General features: G+C 52.4%; 2 protein-coding genes across 10 annotated transcripts; one reads left to right on the top strand and one right to left on the bottom strand.

Annotated features, from left to right (window-relative positions):
* Window positions 1-966: 966 nt before the first annotated feature.
* On the bottom strand, window positions 967-4926 carry DKKL1 (dickkopf like acrosomal protein 1). Of its 3 annotated transcripts, none has more exons than XM_017665559.3 (5): window positions 4726-4926; window positions 4314-4488; window positions 3686-3811; window positions 3473-3565; window positions 967-1317 (listed from the first exon to the last, which is right to left on the bottom strand). In XM_017665559.3, the coding sequence occupies exons 2-5, from the start codon at window positions 4467-4469 to the stop codon at window positions 994-996; spliced, it is 699 nt and encodes a 232-aa protein (XP_017521048.2). In that variant the 5' UTR covers window positions 4470-4488; window positions 4726-4926; the 3' UTR covers window positions 967-993. The 3 variants fall into 3 exon arrangements, with proteins under 3 accessions (XP_017521048.2, XP_017521047.2, XP_017521049.2); XM_017665558.3 differs by having other exon boundaries at window positions 3686-3826; window positions 4726-4922; XM_017665560.3 differs by lacking the exon at window positions 4314-4488 and having other exon boundaries at window positions 3686-3826; window positions 4726-4925.
* A 997-nt stretch (window positions 4927-5923) lies between these two features.
* Window positions 5924-20390, top strand: TEAD2 (TEA domain transcription factor 2). 7 transcript variants are annotated; one of them, XM_037005872.2, is made up of 13 exons: window positions 5924-5992; window positions 7557-7794; window positions 8195-8259; window positions 8730-8792; window positions 9842-9853; window positions 10080-10187; window positions 10287-10345; window positions 12734-12798; window positions 13816-13964; window positions 16366-16539; window positions 18146-18337; window positions 18895-19047; window positions 19616-20390. In XM_037005872.2, exons 2-13 carry the CDS (start codon window positions 7563-7565, stop codon window positions 19727-19729), a joined length of 1386 nt encoding a protein of 461 aa, XP_036861767.2. In that variant the 5' UTR covers window positions 5924-5992; window positions 7557-7562; the 3' UTR covers window positions 19730-20390. The 7 variants fall into 7 exon arrangements, with proteins under 7 accessions (XP_036861767.2, XP_017521087.3, XP_036861772.2 ...); XM_017665598.3 differs by having other exon boundaries at window positions 18146-18307; XM_037005873.2 differs by having other exon boundaries at window positions 5939-6032.
* Window positions 20391-20392: the final 2 nt, after the last annotated feature.

Raw genomic sequence — 20392 nt, forward strand, 5'->3', positions numbered from 1 at the left:
GGGTCTGAGGTGATGGACATGGAGAGACAGACAGAAAGACAAAGGAGAGAGAAACTGAAGAACAGGTCAGAGATTGATTTAGCATGTAAATTGAGAGTAAGATATGCATGTTAAGTTGGATGAGAAGATAAAGATGAGAGAGTCGAGACTGCTGGGTGTGGATATGAGTGACACAGGGCTGGACATGAGGTAGGCAGGATAATGGTCCTCCAAAGATGATCACTTTCTAATTCCTGGAACCTGTGAAATATGCTGTTCAGGCGAGCCCAATCCAATCTCTTAAAGGCAGACAACTGTCTCCTGCTGGAAGAAGAGGAAGGCAGGAGATGGAATAGAAGGGAAAGTCAGATGGATTCAAGTGTGAGATCTAAGGTGTGGGGTCCACATGCAAGAACCAGAGAGAGGCTTCTACAAGCTGAGGGAGGGTGGCCCCAGGTGTCAGCCAGCGAGGAAGCAGGGACCTCCGTCCAGCCCCAAGCAACTCAATTGTGCCAATAAACTGAATGATCTTGGCAGCAGAGTCTTCGCAGAGCCTCCAGGTAAGAACCCAGCTGACTGGCACCTTAATTTTGGCCTTGTGCAGAGGACCAGTCATACCATCCTGGATTTGACCTAGAAATTTGTGAGAGATACATTTACATTTTTTTGAAGTTGCTATGTATGTGGTCATTTTTTTGCAGCAGTAATGGGAAACGAACACAGAGGCCGAAGACAGACAGAAATCAGGTGAAAGAGTTGGAAGTGGGAGGTCAGACAGGGCTGGAGGTTGGACAGGGTCAGGGACTGAGGGAATGGATAGGGCTGGAGGTGACAAGAGTTGCTCAGAAAGATGACAGTTGTCTGAATGAGAAAACCAAGCCTGGGGACCTTGGCAAGAGCTAGCAGTGCAGTTGCTTGTCAGGCTCGAGGCTAGGGTTGGGGGAACTTGCCATGGCCTGGGGACAGATCCCAAAAGGTGAGTTGCTGCCAGGTGGAAGAAAAATCTTTATTTACTTATGGTTCTTGTGGTGCAGTCTGGTGGGAAGGTAAGAAGATGTACAGGAAGTGGGTCTTGTGGGCAGGCAGTTGGGAGCGGGAGGAGCCCTGGGGCCCCTCTGCTAGGGTGTCCTCTCGGGTCCCCTTGCGGAGCCCATCCCGGATGGCCTGCATGCGGTGTCGCTTCTTGCTGGGCCAGTGTTTGTCTTCCTGGGTTTCCTGGTGGGACCTCCTTCCTGGCACCTTCCTGATCCAGAAGGCGACTCGGGGATGGAGCTTTGGGTGGAAGCTTTCCACAGCCTTCGGGGTGGGCAGTAGGGCTGTCTCCTTTATCTTGGGTACCTGGGGAGGAGGGACAAGATCTCTCAAACTCCAAATGACAACCCCAGGATGCTCAGTCCCTACAGGCTATTCAGCCGACTTTGCCACTTATCGACTGCTTTGCGAGTTAAAAGCCAGTTTTGCAGTTAATAAAGCACTCAGGTTTATAAGCGCTATAGAATTAAATATACTCAGAGGTTTATAAAATGTTCTGGGATTGAAAACACATTTTGGAGGTTCCAAAAGCACTTTAGGATTAAACATACTCTGAGGTTTAGAAAGGGGTTTGAAATGTACAACTCTTTGGGATTAAGAGCTCTTGGCTTTATGAAGTACCGTGGCTACAGTTGTGATCCTTGATCGAATCCTGGGTCAAAAATCACATCAACTCTGTAAGACAGCTTTTGGTCTGGCAGGGACATTTGAATATGGACTGAAGGACCATTTGGTCCTTGCTACTCAAAATGAGGGCTATGGACCGGTGGCATATGCATTTGGGAGCTAGAAAAGTCAGATGGATTCAAGTGTGAGATCTGAGGTGTGGGGTTCACATACTCACATACTGAATCAAGAGTCTGCCTTTCATTAAGTTGAACTGTGTGAGAAGGCCGGTAGGAGATTGCTCTCAGTTGACCTGTGTGTCCCTCCAACTGCAATTCATATATCTAAGTCCTAATCCCCAGTACCTCAGAATGTGATCTTACTTGGATATAGGATTACTGCAGAGTTCATCAATGAAATCAGTTAAGATGAGGTCATTAGGGTAGGCCCTAATCCAACATGACTGGTGTCTTTATGCAGATGGGAAGTTTGGATGAAGAAATGCACCTACGGAGAAGTGCCATGTGAAGATGGAGTTAGGGGTCAGGGTGATGCATCTACACATCAAGGACTGCCAAAGATTGTCAGTAGACCACCAGAAGCTAGGGGAGAGGCCTGTGGCAGATTCTTCTGCCCAGCCTCAGAAGGAACCAACCCTGGTGACACCTTGATCTTGGACACCTAGCTTCTAGAACTGTGAGGCAATATATTTCTGTTATTTAAACCACCCAGTCGGTGGGACTTTGCTACAGGAACCCTATCCAAAGCAGTAATAGTTTGAGATCAGTATTAAGTTTCTTGGGGGTAAAAATGGTATTGTGGTCACGCAGGAGAATGCATTATTCTTAGGAGATATCAGCTGAAGGGTTTAGGGGTGGCATGTCACGATGTTAAAAATTTGCTGTCATATGGTTTGCAAATAAAACAGTAAAAATAAAGGAAATGTGGTAAGATGTTAACAAGTGGTGAATTAGTGTTAACAGTGAATGAATATGGTTCTTACACTGGTTGAGTACTGGTGAATACACGGTATTAACACTGGTGTAGGTAAGTGGTTCTCAACAGCAGTCTGGAGATATTTTTAGTTGTTACAACTGGTGGGGGTGGAGGTGCTGCTTCTATTTAGCGGCTGGAGGCGAGGACGCTGTAGCCATCCAGGTCCTGCATGGGAACGCCCCATGACAAAAGATTACCCAGCCCCCATGCTCATGCTAATGGTGCTGAGGTTGAGCAACCCTGCTCTATGGAAAAGAGAATACAGATGTATTCTATTGTATTTTCAATTTTTCTTTAGGTTTGAAATTTTTAAAATAAAAAACTGTGTGTGTGTTTTGGGGAGAATGATATAGGTTTGCCAAGCGCTTGGGGGTTCTTAAAACTTTTTTAGGACAAAAAATAAGCACTTTGTGGTTAGAAGCACTCGGAGGTTTATGAAGTTAAGATACATAAGGCTTTGGGATTCATAAAGCACTTTGGAGTTAAAAATCACATTTTGAAATTTACAAGGGAGAGATTTATCAAGCACTTTGAGATAGATTAAGAAATACATGGAGGTTTGCAGAGTACATTTGAGATAAAAACACTTTTAGCCTCACACTTTGAAGCTTACCAAGTACCTGGAATTAAAGGCACTTCGGGTTACAAAACCGTCTGGGGTTTACTAAGCAAGTGGGGATGTACTTTGAAGTTGTAAACTTCATTTCTGAGAGTTGTTTGGGCCCTTTTGACATATGATAAGACTGAGGCCAAGAGAGGAAATCATCCACACAGAGGGAGTAGGCCAGTCAACTCATCTTCTCCTCCTAAACTATAAAAATGTTTGGTCTTGGACACTTTGTGGGGGGCATGTCCTAACCTTCCAGTCACCCTCCAAGCTCCCCTCTCTTGGCTCAATGGATGCCACCACCTGCTCAGAGACCAGCACCTCTCCTGTCTTGTTGTCTGTCACCTGTGAAGACAGGAGGAGAGTGAGAGCAAGACCAATTTCCTCCTCTGCCCTCCTCCAGACTGATGCTACAGCATGAGGGATCATGGGGAGACTCTAGGAGGGACTTCCCAGCATAGGCACCTTGTCTATCTGGAGGTGTTTAGAGATAGTGCTGTTCCCCAGCTGGCGCTTTTGGTTCTCTTCTTGGTGGTAGTTTCTGGGGAGGCTCTGGAAGTCCATGGGGGTGGAGAAAAAGCTGTGCATGCCCTGAAACAGGTCATCCTGTGGTCGGAGGACAGACTGCTGAGCTACTCAACCTCAGGACTCCCCATTAGATCAGCAGCCCTGCCAGAATACCCTCAAGGCCTTGCCCCTTATAAGTCCCATCCCATTCCCTCTCCCTCCTCTGACTCTTAAGAGTCTAACCAGGTCACCTTCTTCCCTCATCCCCCAATATGTTCTGTCTCTGTTCTCTGTCCCATTACCTTCCTATTCCTGCCCGTCATGTGTCCCACAGTCTTAGCCCACATCCGCCTCTCCCATCTCTCTCCAGTCTCTTTGTGTCCCAACTCCCTCTCTGCTTGTCTCCCTACTTCTCTTCCTATTTCTCCTTCTCCCTGTCGCGCTCTCTGTCCTTTCGACTCCTTCTCTTCTGTGTGTCTTTCTGCCTGGCCACAACCCGTCTCCCATTCTGTCTCCCTGAACCCCTCCCCTTCCTCAGTCGCCATCTGCCCACGTCTCTCTTTTCTCACCCCCTGCCATCGCTCACTTTCAGGAAAAGCCGGGTGAAGCCTTGAAGTAGGCTCTGGAGGCCTAGAAAACCTGAGGAACTCTCATGGGTGTCATCATCTCGGATAGGGGCAGCAGTGGAGGGGGGCACCAAGGCAGAGGGGAGCAGCAGTAGCAGGATCAGAGGGTGCCACATTTCGGGGCGGGCCGGGAGGCTGTGGCAAGGATAGAGGTCAGAGCCCTCGGCCCCACCCAAGACAATCACTCTTTCTTACCCCTTGCCCAGGCAAACCCTCGCACCCCGCCCATTTCCAATCTCCCCTTTCCTACTACTCCTCCCTCCTCCTCTGTGTCAGGCCTCTCTCCTAAACCCGGTTCTTCTGGGCTCTGCCTCAAGTGCTGATCTCATTCCTCTCCTTCGCCCACATTCACAGCCAGATCTCACTTCTCACCTTCTCCCACGCCCTGCCCCTTCTCTGGGCTTCGCCTTTATGCTAGACCACAGACCGGACGTCGGACTCTCAGACTCCGGCCGTCCACAGACTGTTAGATCCAAACAGTTCCGGTCTCGAGCCAGAATGGCTACCTGGAGCGTTGGAGGGGCTCCGCGAGCCCTAGCCTTGCCCCTATTGCCTCACCACGCCCATCTGTGACCTCACCCACGAGCCGGGCCCTCTATTGGATGGCCACGCCCTGAAGGGCGCAGGCACGCCTCTATTCTTCGATAACCACGCCCCCTAAATCAGAGCCGCGAGGTCTTTCTAAGGCCACACCACCCGCCCGTCATCAGACCACGCCCCTGTTGGGTGACCTCTGCTCTGGGGGTCCTGTAGTCTCAGATCGTGGCCTCGCGCAGCAGTCCGGCTCAAATCTCAGATGGCCACGCCCCTTAACCTAGAGCCACACCCTCGCACCTGGGCCACGCCTCTATGCCACAGATCTTTCCCGCAGCTCCCTCAGTTCCATTCTTAGGCTTCCTCTGCTCTACTTCTTAGTTTTGCGTTTGTCTTTGAGAGTTTCTCCGTGTCCCTTCTCCTCCTCAGGGTTTGAAATGGTTAATTCACTCGGCCGAGGATAATGTCGGGAAGCTGAACCGGAGCTCTCTTCGGTTCCACTAAAAAGCCCTTTCCTCTACGGAAACCCTAAATCCAGTCCTCTGTTCCACCTTCCAAGGAAACCAGAAAGGCTCCCTTCGTCCTCAGAACCTCAGAGTCCGGACTCCGTATCACTTCCACAACCCGACACACAACACTAGAAGGAAGCCAGGAGCTCAGGCCCCCAGCCGCCTCCTTCTCCACACTCAGGAATCTTGGTTCCCAGCCCCCTCCTCTCTCAGACCCAGGAATCTAGGCCCCCATTCCCTCCTCCCTCAGACCCAGCAGCCCAGGTCTCAGTCCTCTTCCCTCAGACCCAGGCGGCCGGGTCCCAAGCCCCCTCTTCCCCCAGAGCTAGGGACCGGGCCCCCAACCCCCCTCCTCTCTCAAGGATCCCGGCACTGAGGTCCTGAAGTTCCTATAAGGCCCCAGCTACACTTCACCTTTCCTTTAATAAAATAAAAATCCTCCCCCAAACTGTCACCGTCTGATTCCCTTCCCGCTGTCCGGCGCCGGGGCCCGCCCCCCCTCTGGTCCCTCCCACTTTTCCCAAACAAAGCTCCCGGGCAACTTTCTCCCTCGCTGCGCCCCGCCCGCCCGCGGCTCCCCAGCCCCAGGCCGGGAGGTAGGAAGGCGCCGGCGGGAGTCGGGGATCCTGCTTTGGGGTGTGTGAGTTGGGGTGGGAAATTACGCGTTATGGGTTGAGGTGTTTGTGGGACAGTCTCTGAACTGCGTGTCGTCCTCTTTTTGCCCGGGGGCCCGAGTTTGCGCCCGCTACCGAGCCTAGGTGTAGAGTTGGAACTTTCGCCGGAGTTGGGGTGCCTGTTGATGGGTCTGAGTTTGGGAAGTGCCCCTCGGAGTGAGTGAACGCTGAGGACTTTGGCGGGTGTGGGCGGGGGGCGTGAGTGTCTGCAGCGGTGTCCATCTGAAGTGAGCAAGGACCCCATGCGTGTTTCTGACCGAATTGGTTTGTGTGTCGTTTATGGGCGCCTGGCCCTCCTAATGGAGAAAGGAGGCCTCCGGGGTGGCAGAGGGCGGGGGCTACGGTGATTTTAGGATCTTTAGTCTTGTTTCTCTGAAGGTGTGAGGCCTGGGGCGGGAAATTAGGGGGGACCTTTCTTACCCGGTTTCTCCGTGCCTTTGTCTGACCACATGGGGGAGAGCTGGGTTGGGATTTTGGCCTACGGGGGTCCTGAACGCCTCAGCGCCACCGGGCTCGGCCTGGGGTCTTTGTCTCGGCCGGAGCTCCAGGGTCCGAGGGAGGAGGGGGTCGGGGACCTGGACTCTGGGGTCCTGGGAAAGCTGTGGAGGACGTGGAACCGCCAGGGAGGCGGGATCTGACTGTATTGGAAAAAGTTTTTCCCTGTTCCCGGCCTCCGGAAAGTCACTGGGAACTTGAGTTGGATCCAAGCCCACGGTGCAGGGGGAGGGGAAGGAAGGGGCGGGGCCGGGGCCTGGAGGGGTGGCACCCTGACCGGCCAGCCCCTCCCCTGATGGGGGTTGTGGGAAAGTGGGGGAGGGGATGCCTGTGCCCTTTGTTCTGGCTCTGCTGACGGCAGGGTGTCCCTGCCCCCCATGTCTGTGGTTCTCTGGGTCTTTCCTGGTCTCGGCTTGAGTTTCTGCCCTTAGTCTCTGTCTCCCCTCTCTCTGGGTCTGTTCCCCTCTCTCTGGGACTCTTTCTCCGAGTCTCTGTCCCCCTCTTGTCTGGTCACCCTCAGCCTTACTAGGGCCTGTGCTCCTCCTCCTTTTCTAGCAGCTGCTGCTCACATCCTAGCACCTGTTCTTGGGGTGTGGCTGAGATCTCACCCACACCCCCCTTCCCTGTAACTAGGCCCTGACGCCTGTCTTATTTAAACCTGTATTCCATACCCAAAAGTTCAGCCCTCATGGGCCCTAGGCATTGCTCTGGGGTCTTTAGGACTTCATCACAACCCAGGCCCCCTGGCAACGCAGAGAACACTCACCCTAAGCTTCCCCAGAAACTCAGCCCTCTTCTCCAGGATCCGGGAGTCCCGGCCTCCAGTTTCCTGCTTCCCTCAGATACAGGACTCCAGGACCCCAGCCTTTCCTCCCTCACCCCCACGGGTCCGGGTCCCCAGCCCTCTCCCTCCCCAGCATTCCCACCCTCACAGCCCTGAAGCCTCTCTGGGTTGGCTGGGGTAACCTTGCTGAGCTCCCTGTTCTTCCAGGCCCAGATGGGGGAACCCCGGGCTGGGGCCCCCCTGGATGATGGCAGCGGCTGGACAGGAAGTGAGGAAGGAAGTGAGGAGGGCACTGGCGGCAGTGAGGGGGCTGGGGGAGATGGAGGCCCAGACGCAGAGGGTGTCTGGAGTCCGGACATCGAGCAGAGCTTCCAGGAGGCCCTGGCCATTTACCCGCCCTGCGGCCGGCGGAAAATCATCCTGTCTGATGAAGGCAAGATGTATGGTGAGTGTACCCCTCTCTCTTGGCCTGGGGCCAACTGATTAATGAGAATGACTCACATCGTGAAGCCCTAAACACTGTTAACATAAAAGCACATAGTAGTCTCACAGTGACCCGGGTAAGAGCTAGTATCACCACTTGTACAGATGAGAAAACTGGGGCACAGAAAGGTTAAGTGATTTGCCTAAGGTCACAGAGCCTAGTATGTGGTGGAGCTGGGATTTGAACCCAGGCGTCTGGCTCCAAAGCCTGTGGTCTTAACTCCTCCCTCTTATAACTGAGGAGGCCTGTGGCCCAGCTTGCTGCAGATCTGGAAACCATTGCATCTCTCTTCTTCCCCAGTGTCTTCTCCATTGGGAAGTTCTGCTGAAGGTCTAACTTTGTTCCATCTTTGACTCTCCAGGTCGGAATGAACTGATTGCCCGCTACATCAAGCTGAGAACGGGGAAGACCCGAACTCGAAAACAGGTCTCAGGACTGATGTGTGGGCTTCTGTCTGGGGTGGGCTTGTCTTCTTGGGGCTGTCCTGGTATGGGCAGGTCCAGGCTCGAGGAGGATCTGGTCCAGGTGCTTTTGTCTGTCTGCTTGGTGCCTGTGCTCATGTGCTCTGACTCTGCCTATTTTGGTATAGCTCTCTTAGCAGCTGTGTTAGAACCAGAGAGTAAGAGAAGCCAAAAGAGCCCAAAAGACAAGGGTGGAGAAGGAAAAGGAGATCTGGATTTGCTGCGTCTGGGGAGGGTCAGTAGCGTCAGTGAGAAGAGAGTGGCCTTTATGGACTCTCCTGGGTTGGCGTGCTCCTGAGACAGCCCGCATGTTCTGTGTGTTTGTCATCTTTAATGTTTCAGCAGCTCTGTGGGGCACCTGGGGGAGGGCAGGGGTAGGGGACAAAAGAGGCGAGAGGCTGTGCACTGAATGTGCTTCTTTGTCACTTCCTCTAGGTCTCTAGTCACATCCAAGTTTTGGCTCGAAGGAAATCGAGGGAAATCCAGTCCAAGCTCAAGGTAGGGACCAAGGCAGACACACTGAAACGGGGACAGACACCAAGAGGGGAACAGAGACCCCGAGAGAGGGAGTCAGGGACCCAGAGAGAGGGGGGCAGAAACCCAAAGAGAGGGTCAGGACAGGGACCCCAAGAGAGGGGGTTGAGACCTGGGGGGAGGGGACAGAGACCCAGAGATGAGGACAGAGTCACACAGAGGGATAGATAGACAGGAAGCAGAGACCCAAGACTGGGGTTTAGTGGCCCAGCATGAGGAGTGGATAGAAGCCCTGGACAGGGAGAGGGGGACACAGATTTCATTTAGTGCAGGGAGGAAGGATGGGGTGCTGGCCTCTCCTTGGGCTGCTGCTGTCTCCCTGCCTCCTGTCCCTCCTTTCGCCCTTCTTGGTGTCCTTATGGCCTCTCCCTCTTGTGCTGTGAGGATCTTCTCTTCATATCCTGGCTCATCTTCCTATTGCCTGTTCCCTGTGTAGCCTGCCTGCTCTTTCTGGGCCCAGAAATCTTTATTTCCTTTTGGAGATTTTTTTTTTCTCTTCATCTCTGGACTTCCTGCTCCTTCTTGGCCTGAGACCTTCGTTTTCTGCCTCTCCAGGTGCGGGGCCTTTTCTGCCTCTTCCTTTGGATTTGGGGACCATAACTTCCTGTTCCTTTTTTTATACCTGGAAGCTTCCCCTCTAGGTCAAAAACCTTCGTTTCCAGTCCCTTCTGGACCTCGTCACCACTCAGTCCTGACTTGGAAATGTTTACTGCCTATTCCCCTTGGGTCTGAAATTCTCATTTCCTGTTGCCCGTGAATCCGGAAACCTTCATTTCCGGCTCTTTCTTGACCTAGAAACTCTCATTACTGTCTTTCATTCTGGGCACGGGAACCCCTGGCCCCCTCTACTTCCTGTTCCATGTTCATCCTTGCTACCTTTTCCTCCTGTTGCTCAGCTCTGGGTGATGGGGCTGTAGGGGTCGGGAGGGCAGGAAGGTAGGGGTGTCCAGGCCTCACTTCCTAAGTCGTGTTTTCTTTCCTCCTTTGGCACCCTTCCCCACCCCCACGGGCAGGCCCTGAATGTGGTAAGTCCCCCTGCCCATGCCCTCTCCTGCTCCCTTACTCCAGACATTCCTTAGGAGCTCAGGAGGGGCAGGGTGCTGTAGCGAGAGGGATTTGGGCCCTCCCCCAACCCTTTGCTTTTGACTCCCCAAGTCTGCATCTCCCCACACTTGCCCTACCCCTCGTTGCCTCATCCTTCTGTGCCGACTGGGTCTCCCCATTAATACTGACCTCCAACTTGTCCTCTAGGACCAGGTTTCCAAGGATAAGGCTTTCCAGACAATGGCCACCATGTCCTCGGCCCAGCTCATCTCAGCACCTTCCCTGCAGGCCAAACTGGGTCCTGCTGGTCCTCAGGTGGCCTGGGTTGGGGATTTTGGGGCTCAGGGCTGGAAGTGTGGGACTGTGGCTTTGACAGGGGACTGACTGACACCCACTTCTTTGTCTCTTCTCCAGGCCTCTGAGCTTTTCCAGTTTTGGTCCGGGGGCTCAGGGCCCCCCTGGAATGTTCCAGAGTGAGTACTTTCTGTTCTGGCTCAGCACCTGCCCCCTCAGCCTCCATTTTCCCCACCATAGACCTTTCTTATCCACCTTCCAGCTCCCAAATCCCAGAGGGGAGGCTGGGGCAATGGTCTGGAGAAGAGGACTGGTTCTGAGCTGGGATAGTGAGGAGGGCTTGGGACAGGGGCAGGAGGAGGAGGGACGTGGCTGGGGGCTGAGGAGGGAGGAGACAAGGACAATTCCTTGGGTTGGCTGGTGGCTGGTGGCTGGTACTGGTGGGACAGTCTGGAAATTCGCAACCTGGAGGAGGAGCAAGCTTGGGAAGGAAACAAGCTCAGCTGGGGGCTTGATGAATGTGAGGGGCCTGGAGGATGCCCAGATCTGGGGAGATTACCTGGGTCCCAGAGGCTCATGGGAAGGCTTATTCTCACCCATAAAGGTGTTTTTGGGCCTGAGGGTAGAGCAGCTATCTTATCTTCTCTGAGAGTCAAAAGGAAGAAAATGAGTCCCAGAGCTACATGGGAGTGTCCTTTTCAGCTCTGAGAGCCCTGAGGGTGACAGGGTGCGACAGACCCCAGTGGCTCATGGGAAGTGTACTTTTAGCCCAGAGAGGAGCCAGTGGATCTGGGCTGGGTGTTGGTAGGGCAGTGTGGCCACAGGACAGCGAGGCAGGAATGTTGAGGATGTTGACAGAGAAAGAGTAAGCGACCTTGGGAGCCAGGCTGGGAAACAAGAAAGTTCATGGGGAACTGCTGGATGGGGACACAGAAAAGGGTGAGAACAAGGCCTGGGGCCAAAGGAACTGCAGGTTTGCAGGGGGCTGAGCCGGAAGCACTGCTTAGGGTGATGGGATCCCACCTTTTATGGAACTGATAGTCAAATCAGGGAAATAGATGTTAATGAAATCATCACTGAATAAAAATAAATCAAAGTGTGTGGTGTGGTGTGAAGAACATAACAGGTTTTGGGGTGAGGGAGAAAGTTCTGGGGTTTTCTTCGAGGAGGTAACTTTGGAAGTTGAGTAGGACTTAGCCAGGTGAAAACTTGTTTTAAGCTGAGGACACAGCATGTGCCAAGGCCCTGAGGTTGGTGAGTCCCAGGAACCAAAAAAGGGTCAGTATGAAGCCATTGGCCAGTTGGTCAGATGTTTATTGAGCACCTATTAAGTGCCTGGTACTCTGCTTGGTTTGGGGACACAGCATTGAACAAGTTAGGCAGAATCCCTGTCTTCATGGAGCTACATTCTTAGAGAGGAAAGGAGATCAATGATAAATGTGTAAACAAATAAGTTAATAAGAAAGAAATAATTGTAGGAGATAAGGTGAAATGTATATGCTCTGTTAGGCAAGGGTCAGGAAAGGACACCTCTGAGGAGGTGGCATTTGAGCACTGGCCCTAATGACAAGAGATTAAGTTGGTGAGTAGGGCACTGGAGTTTAGATTTCAACTAAACTTGTGGCCCTTCAGTAAAGTTGGTGAGTAGGGTACTCGAGTGGTACTAGGTCCAGGTCCCTGGGAGTTGAGATGTGAAGGTCCATGGAGTTTGTGTCTTTCTGCTCCTGGTCTCTTGATTCTTGACTTCCTGACCTCTGACACCAAGTCCTGTCTCCCTAACCTCTGACCTCTGTCTCCTCACCACCAGCTTCTGGACTACCCATAGGTCATTGGCTTGTGGAGCGGTGCTCTGGGCTACTATAGCCACCAGCCGTGGGCAGTTACTGAAATTTAAGTTAGTTACAATTAAATAAAATTAAAAATTCAGTTGCTCAGGCACTCTAGCCACATTTGTGCTCAGTAGTCAACAAGTCATTTGCTCACTAGCCACATGTGGCCAGTAACTACTATCCTAGACGGCACAGATATGGAACATTTCCCTCATCGCAGAAAGTTCTTTTGGATGGCACTGCTTTAGATTTGGTTGTACTGCCTCCCCACCCTGAACTTTGTCCTGATGTCCCATCTCCTGACCTCTGGTGGTTTTCTGCCCCCCTCCAGACCTTTCAGCCTCCTCTTTTTCCACATTTCTGATTCTTTGTGTTTTTGACCCACCTCTCGAGACCCAGTTTCTCTTCTTTTTCTGCGATTTTGTGACAGGTACCAAATTGTCATCATCAATCCCACAGGCTTTGAGTTGGGACTGACCTGGGTTTGAGGCCGGGCTCTGCCGTGTTCCAGCTGTGTGACTCTGGGTGGGTCAGTTGACCTCTGTGTGCCTCAGTCTCTTCCTGTGCAAAACAAAAGAGCAATAATCACACCTATCTCAGAGGCTGAGAGGCTTTTGAAATGACATGAAATTTTGCATGTGCTAGAGCAGAGTCTGGCTTGTGGCCCCTCAGTAAATGTTAGCTGGTACGATTAGTATCTTCCCGTCTTGGTGACCCCCAGCTTCTTTTCTCCCTCAGCGTGAAGCCATTCTCACAGACACCGTTCTCCTTGTCACTGACTCCTCCATCTACTGACCTCCCAGGTAAGCCCCTGCTCACCTCCCTCTTTTCCCCTTTTTCCTCAACTCCAAGTACCTTTCCTTCCTTCTAATCAGGGGATGCATTCCTATTGAGGTCCAGCTCTGAGGCAAGGCTTGTGGAAGTCTAGAAGGATGAGTGGGAGAATCTGCAGTGTTTAAGAGTATGGCCTCTGTAGCCAGGCACACTGGGTTTGTGTTCTGCCACTTGCTAGCTAAAAGGACACTGGGGGAGTCATGATTTGTTCAGTCACAGGTGACAAACCCAAACCAAGCCAGATGACAAGACAACAATTTGTTGATTTCAGGTAACTGATATTTCAGGAGTCACGGCTTCAGGCATGGCTGGATCCAGGGGCTCAAATGGTAGTGTCTGGACTTGCTTGTTTTTGCTTTCCTCTGTGCTGGCTTCATTGCCAGGCAGGCTCTGCCCACCTGGCAGCAAAGATGGCTTCTGGAAGTCCATGCTGATGTGGTCATAAGAACTCACATTGGTGAAAGAGAGCTTTCAGGTTCCACAGATTCATCAGTTAGGACTGCTTTTGGCTGCAAATAACAGAATACCCAATTTAGAGTGCCTTTAATATTAAAGGCTTTAATTATTCCATATAACAAAAGGTCTGGAGGTGGGCTGCTCCTGTGCTGGCTCAGCAGCTCAGCAGTATCAGGGCCTGGCATCTCTATAGGTCCCTTGGCCTCTTATCTTATTATCCCAATATGGTTATTGTGACTCTAGGCAGCACGTCCCAAGCAGGACTTGGCCAGGGCCAAAAGCTTTCTCCTCCCAAAGTTCTGTCTTTTTCATTCAGGAAGAAACTCCTTCCCAGGAGCCCCCCAGCAGATTTTCCCTAACGTCTCATTGGCCAGGACTGTGTCACATGGCCACCTCTAGCTGCAAGGGAGGCTGGGAAAGTGAGTATTTAGCTTTTTTAGCTTCTAAGCAGAGGCAGGCAAGAGAGAACAGTGCTTGATATATTCAATGAATGTTAGCAATTTTTATTGTTCATTCTTTTCTCTCTCTAGGGTACGAGCCCCCACAAGCCCTCTCCCCCTCTGCATTGCCCCCACCTGCCCCATCACCTCCAGCCTGGCAGGCTCGGGCTCTGGGCACTGCTCGGTTGCAGCTGGTGGAGTTCTCGGCCTTTGTGGAACCGCCAGATGCAGCTGACTCTGTGAGTGTGATTTTGGGGTAGGCACTGGAGGGTTTTGGAATGTAGAGGGTCATAGAAGGGAAAGGGTAAAGCAGTGGTTCTCAAACTTTAGTGTGTATTAGAGTAACGTGGAAGCTTGTTAAAACAGATTGCTGGGCTCTAACCTCAGAATTCCTGATTCAGTAGGTCTGGTGCAGTAGAAATTTGCATTTCTAAAAAGCCCCCAGGTAACGCTGATGCTGCTGGTCTAGGGACCACACATTGAGAACTACTAGTATAAAGGAACTAGAAGGTCGTGGGGTCATGGTGTGAAAAGGTCAGAGCAACTCCCCAGGACATCGTTTGTTCACTCAACAAACATTGTTGAGTGCCTACTGTGTGCCAGGCTTTGTGGTAGATACCAGGAACCCAGAAAAGCAGATTTGCTTCTAGGCTTGAGGTTTTCCCGGCCTAGGATGGAGAATACAGGCCATGTTAGTCAGGGTGGGCTGACTATTAGAAGAAACAACCCCTGTACTCAGGGACTGAACAATATAGAAGGGTCTCACTTAGGTTCGAAGTGGGTGCTCAGCAGAAGCCTTTTATCCAGTGACTTGGGGAATCCAGGCTCCTTCCATTTTGTGGCTCTGCCATTTCCAGGGCTTCAGAATCTGCTGGTGGATTCTCTGCATCTGGTTGGCAGATGGTGGAAGTCAGAGAGAGTCAAAAATTGTGCAGGAGGTTTTCTGGGTCTGGCTTGGAAGTGGCAACTGTCAGGTTCGGCTCAGAACTTAGTCATATGGTCATGCCTAACCACAAAGAAGCCTGGGAAATGTAGTTTAGCTGTGTGAAAATGAACTGGGGTTTGTGAACACAAAGCAGGCTCTGCCACAGCCACATAAACTCCAATTGCTGTGTGTGCTATCCTAGTAAAACCCAAGTCAGACTAGGTTAAAACCCTTCTTTCTCACTTGGAGAAAAAACTACAGTTCTTTCAGTTGCCCCCAACACTCTGCATGACCTGACTCCGTTCCTACTCTGCCCACCTCTCACCCTTATACCCTTGCTCACTCTGCTGTAGCCACACTGGCCTCCATGTTCTTTCCCAAACATACCAGACTCACTTCCACCTCACGGCATTTGCATCTGCTGTTCCCCCTGCTGAAATGTGTTTTCCCAGATATCCCCAGTCTCTCCCTCCATTCATTCAGGCCTTTGCATGATTATCTTCTCAGATTGGCTTTCCCAAACCACCTTATGGAAAATAGCAGCTGCCATCATTCTTGATGCTCTCACTATATTTTATTAGGATATTTTTCACAGCATACATCACTCTCTCTGACATTTATATTATTCATGGGATGATTTTGAAAAATTTGTCTCTGCCAGTAGACTATGCACTCCATAAGGTCAGGACTTGACCTTGTAGCCCTGAAGCCCAGAATAGTGCCGGCACACAGTGGGTTTCTGGAAAGATGTTGTTGAATAGTGAGTGAGTGCTGGGATAGAGGAAACTCAAGTTTTTGTGGGTATACAGAGGAGTTATCTGCCTGAGAAGTCACTGAAGGCTTCCCTGAGATAACAATATTGGAGTTGGACTGTGAGGGTTATATAGGAGTTTGCCATGGCAGAACTGGATGTTTAAGATACAGACATGGAAATAGCATGAAGTTTTCAGGGAAATAATCATATATGGTGGGAGCTGGTGAGTCTGAAGATAGGTGGGTAGGTGTCAGTTCTGAAGGAGCTGGAATTGCCAAGCTGAAGGACCCAGACTTTATCCTGAAGGTGGTGGGGAACCACTGAAAAGGTGGGCTAGAGAGATCCCAACTGATTGTGATCAAGGGAGGTTTCCAGGGAGAGGCATATTTCATGAACTTGGGCCTTGAGAGATGGAGGGAGAATTGAGAAGATGGGGAAGATTTTCAGGATATGGACAAGAAGTGGTAAGAATGGGGACAGATAGGGAGACTTGATGTGGGCAGTGTGGATTCCCGTCCATCCATCCATTGATCAAACATTCATGAATACCACCTATCCAAAAAGGGCCAGGTTGGGGGTGTGTGGGCTTTCACCTGGGGGCTCTGGGGAGCTTGGGAGGATTGTGAGGGAGGGAGGACCAGGGTCAGCTTTGGAACCACGTGAGCCATGAACTGGAGAGGAGAGGCTGGAGGCTGGGAGGCCAGGGAGGAAGCTGGGGTGAGGGTAAGAGAGGACAGGGCTGTGGGAATGGGGAGCAGGGGACTGCACAGAGAGTTGGGACAGTAGGGACAAGGCTTGGGGGCTGAAGTACTGTGGGAGGGAAGGGGCAGAAGGGAGTGGGGACCGTGCCAGGCCTGGGATTTGGGTAGAAAGTGTAGCACAGCTAGCAGGACCTGTGGGGTGGCAAGGGCGTGGGATGGGGCCCATCTCCTACCCTTCACCCACGGCTGACCCCCTTCAGTACCAGAGGCATCTCTTCGTACACATCAGCCAGCACTGCCCTAGCCCTGGAGCGCCCCCCCTCGAGAGCGTGGATGTTCGGCAGATCTATGACAAATTCCCTGAGAAAAAAGGTGGTCTGCGGGAGTTGTATGATCGCGGGCCGCCACACGCCTTCTTCCTGGTCAAGTTCTGGGTGAGTTCCCCACCTAAAACAAAAGTGCTCCTGAAGCCCATGGCCTCCCAGAAGAGGCCTCTGGATCTACGGGAGAGAGTCCCCGCACCTGCCAGGTCAGCCTGGGCCTTAGCAGTCTTCATGGCTCGGAGTGTCAGCCCCCTTTCCAACAAGGAGCGTCATGGAATTTGCCCCTGGCTTGGAATGGGTAAGACAGGTGTGGGCTTGCAGGCATAGGGGTAGGACCCTGACTCCCCAGGTCCTGTTAGTCTCTGCCATCCCCAGGTATGTGATTGATATGGCCCCGGGGAGTGCCTTGCCACATTTCAGACTTCCCAACACTCCGCCTACCACCCTGAGCCTGTGGCTAAGGAATGGGCCCCTCCTGTCGCAAATGGAGTTGTGGACAGTTTGGCCTCTACAGAGAGGACGAAGCTTTCCTGTTTCACCAGACCCTTTTGCTAGAGATTGTCTGGTATTAAGGCAGTGACTGAAAGACCTGGGAGGGGCTCTGTGAAATCCTGTATCTAACAACCATTTATTGAGCACTTACTGTATATTGGCCCTACGCCAAGTGCTATGTATATAATTGTGAATGAGAGGGCCCATCTTTGCTTTTTTTTTTTCCTTATGCCTTTGTGGTTTGGTGTCCAATACAATGACCAGTGCAACCGGGGACCAATGTAAATGTTGTGAATGTTTCGGGGATATTAACCCTTGTGGTAACTAGGGCCGTGGTGGGATCTAGTCTCTGAGAAGGAAGGCTGCTGAGGGCTTGAAGTTTACTGGCCTTCCTGGGCCTGTAGCCACCACAGGTATGAAGTGTTCCAGTGTGTGAATTGGAGGCCTACGACCGCTCTGGGAAGGTGCTGCTGAGGTCATGGGCATCGTTAGGATTTAAGACAGGCCTCACCAGGTCTCAGGTCTGGAGAGCCACCCTTAGGTAACCGAAGCTGGGAAGGTCCTGTTGCAGGAGTGACGGACGGATGGAGTCAGGCCTCTGAGGAGAGGACTAAGCCACTCCAGGGAGTAACTGGTCAGTTTAGCAACTAAAGTTAGGAAGAAGAGAAAGAGGCTCGGACCACAGGTGTGATGTCTTGGCTTCAGGGACTATCTTCTCACTTGGCCACTAGGGTTATGGAGGGCCCTGACCTCTGAGGACCCACTGAAAGGGCCCAGGCAAAGCTCAGGCAAGGAGTAAGGCTTCCCCAGGCTCTACCAGGCCCTGTTGCTAGAGTAGCCATTTGCCTTAGCAACCAGGGTTGTAAAGGGTGCTGAGGGAGAGACTTCGGTGCTAGCGACCTCCTTTGGAACCAGGCCCTTGGAAGGGGCTGTACTCCCGAGTTGAGGGCTTCAGGAGAAGAAAATTGAATTCTAGGGCTCCTTTGGTGGGGGAGGCATTAATGGGAAGAGAGGATCAGGATCATTTTGGGGACCCATACTTCAACACTGATGGATAGGTGGGTCTTCTCCAGAAACCAGCCCATGGAGAGGGTGGGGCCTAGAACACTGAGGAAGAGAGGCGGGCAACTGCAGGGCAATGGGACAGACCAGTCCCCACTTAGAAGAGTCCCTACCCTTTATAAGGGATGTCCCCTGCAACTTACCATGCCTCCCCTTTCCTCAGGCGGACCTGAACTGGGGTCCGAGTGGTGAGGAGGTGGGGGCCAGTGGCAGCAGTGGCGGTTTCTACGGAGTGAGCAGCCAGTACGAGAGCCTGGAGCACATGACCCTAACCTGTTCCTCCAAGGTCTGCTCCTTTGGCAAGCAGGTGGTGGAGAAGGTGGAGGTGAGGCTGGAGGGGTGGACCACTGAGCAGGTGAGCGCTCGGCCACCTGCCACTTTGGGGGTGCAGATTAAACAGACCAGTAGCCATAATATCTCAGGCACGTGGTGTCTGCATGGTGGGGTGGGGGTGTTCCAGCCTCTTTGGAGGTTTAATGCATGGGCTTTGAGTTAACATGGAGATTCAGACTCATGTAGGGGTCACTTTGAGGGTTCAAGGGTCATGTGTGGGCCAGAGATAAAGAATCACTAAGATTCAAAAGGTTCTTATGGATATGGAGGAGTCCACAGTGCAAGGAGGTACAGGAGTGTCATGGAGAGGTCTTTGGATGGTTTGGGGGAATCTGAGGGCCTGGAGGTCAGAGTTCAGAGGTTGTTGAGGGTTCAGAGCCTAGCTTTGAGAGGCTGGAGGGGTCCCTGGTTTGCAGGCTTGGTGGTTGGGGTTGGGTACTTGAGGGTTCAGAGTCCCACCCCTGGTCACTGTGGTTGGAGCAATCGCAGTGGGGAGTGGGTGTGGCATCTGAGAGGCACGGAGTGGGGCTCTTCCTGGGATGGACCCTGTGTCTCCTCACTCCACACCCCCTGGTTCAGACGGAGCGTGCCCAGCTGGAGGACGGGAGGTTCGTGTACCGCTTGCTGCGCTCGCCCATGTGCGAGTACCTGGTGAATTTCTTGCACAAGCTGCGGCAGCTGCCTGAGCGCTATATGATGAACAGCGTCCTGGAGAACTTCACCATCCTCCAGGTGATGTGCTGGGATTGAGCCGCAGCAGGGGCCCTGATGTGGTGGGGAGCGCCCACAACACCCCTTCAGCCCGGGGACACTTTCATGGGGAACGAACACAGTGGGGACCCCACAGTGGACCCTTTGCTTAGGAAATACCCCTTTATCCAGGGAACTGATGTCGTGGGGATCCTCCTTTCATGGGGAAACTGACCTGGAGAACACTCCCCAGTGGATCGTCAGCTTAGGGGATCCTTTCACAGGGAACCCAGCCACAGCCCAGGGAACATGATATAGTGGGATGCCCTTTAATAGCGGGGAATGTGCTGAGGTGGGGACCCCTTTTACCAGGGCAATGTGATGTGGTGGGGACCCCCTTGACCTTGTACCATGATATGCCATCTGATATGAAGCCCCTAATGCCGACCCTCATATGGGAAACCTGATAACATTGGGCACCTGCTCTACCTGGGGAAGGTGGCACAGTGGGGACCCCTTTCCTGGGTATTCCTCGATACCTTGGGAGGAGAGCTCAGTGGTCCCTTCTCTCCCTTCCAAGCATAAACCCTTCTTGTGACCTCCTTGGCAGGTGGTGACAAACAGAGACACCCAGGAGCTGCTGCTCTGCACCGCCTACGTCTTTGAGGTCTCCACCAGTGAGCGGGGGGCCCAGCACCACATTTACCGCCTGGTCAGGGACTGAGGGGGGACCCCAAAAGTGGCTCACCCCCAGAATACCCTCCTCCCAGGAAGGACCTGAAGCTTCTCTCATGCTTCTTATTTGGGGAGGGGGCTGCTCCCTGTTAGAGTGGACCTTACAAGCTGGGTAGTGAGTTAAATGAGAGGAAAGGATGGACCTCACAGGGGCGTCTGAAAGGACAGATCCCTCCAGAGCATCAGGAACTGGGGACAGGAGTGAGACATCCTGAGTTACGGCACTGGTTTCTCTGTCTCTACAAGGGAACCTCCCCCACCCCGACTCTGTTCTAGGTGTTTTGGAGGGCTCTGCTTACACATGGGCTTGTTCCTTTCTTGCTCTTCATCCCCCCACCCCACCCCAGTCTGCCTCTCACCACCTCCATCCTCTGACCCTGCAACTGAATATTGAAGGTTAACCCTTTCTGTGCAGAAGCAGAGCCAAATGGGCCCTGGAAATATTTTTTTTTTAATATAACAAGAGATATTTATAAGTGGGTGTTAGGGTCATGACTTTTTCTCAGCTGGGCAAGCAGTGGGGTGAGGCTCTTTCATCTCCTTGTCTTCCAAATGAGCGGTGGTCTAGACTGTGTTGCGTCCCTTCCTCCCCTTCCCTCCAAAGTGTGTTGGTTTGTGTTTTGACAGAGGATAAAGCTATTTTACCAAAACG

This window comes from Manis javanica, chromosome 17 (genome assembly GCF_040802235.1).
Source record: "Manis javanica isolate MJ-LG chromosome 17, MJ_LKY, whole genome shotgun sequence".
Classification (NCBI taxonomy): domain Eukaryota; kingdom Metazoa; phylum Chordata; class Mammalia; order Pholidota; family Manidae; genus Manis; species Manis javanica.

Bases quoted from the DNA above. Each gene is read 5' to 3' on its own strand.
- DKKL1 (XM_017665558.3), bottom strand. From the start codon at position 4,469: ATGTGGCACCCTCTGATCCTGCTACTGCTGCTCCCCTCTGCCTTGGTG. The intron at 3,827-4,313 runs GTGAGCGATGGC...CTCCGACCACAG, and splicing joins TCACCCGGCTTTTCCTGAAA to GATGACCTGTTTCAGGGCAT. The intron at 1,318-3,472 runs GTTAGGACATGC...CCTCCTCCCCAG, and splicing joins GCTTGGAGGGTGACTGGAAG to GTACCCAAGATAAAGGAGAC.
- TEAD2 (XM_037005872.2), top strand. From the start codon at position 7,563: ATGGGGGAACCCCGGGCTGGGGCCCCCCTGGATGATGGCAGCGGCTGG. The intron at 10,346-12,733 runs GTGAGTACTTTC...TTTCTCCCTCAG, and splicing joins CCCCCCTGGAATGTTCCAGA to CGTGAAGCCATTCTCACAGA. The intron at 13,965-16,365 runs GTGAGTGTGATT...GACCCCCTTCAG, and splicing joins CGCCAGATGCAGCTGACTCT to TACCAGAGGCATCTCTTCGT.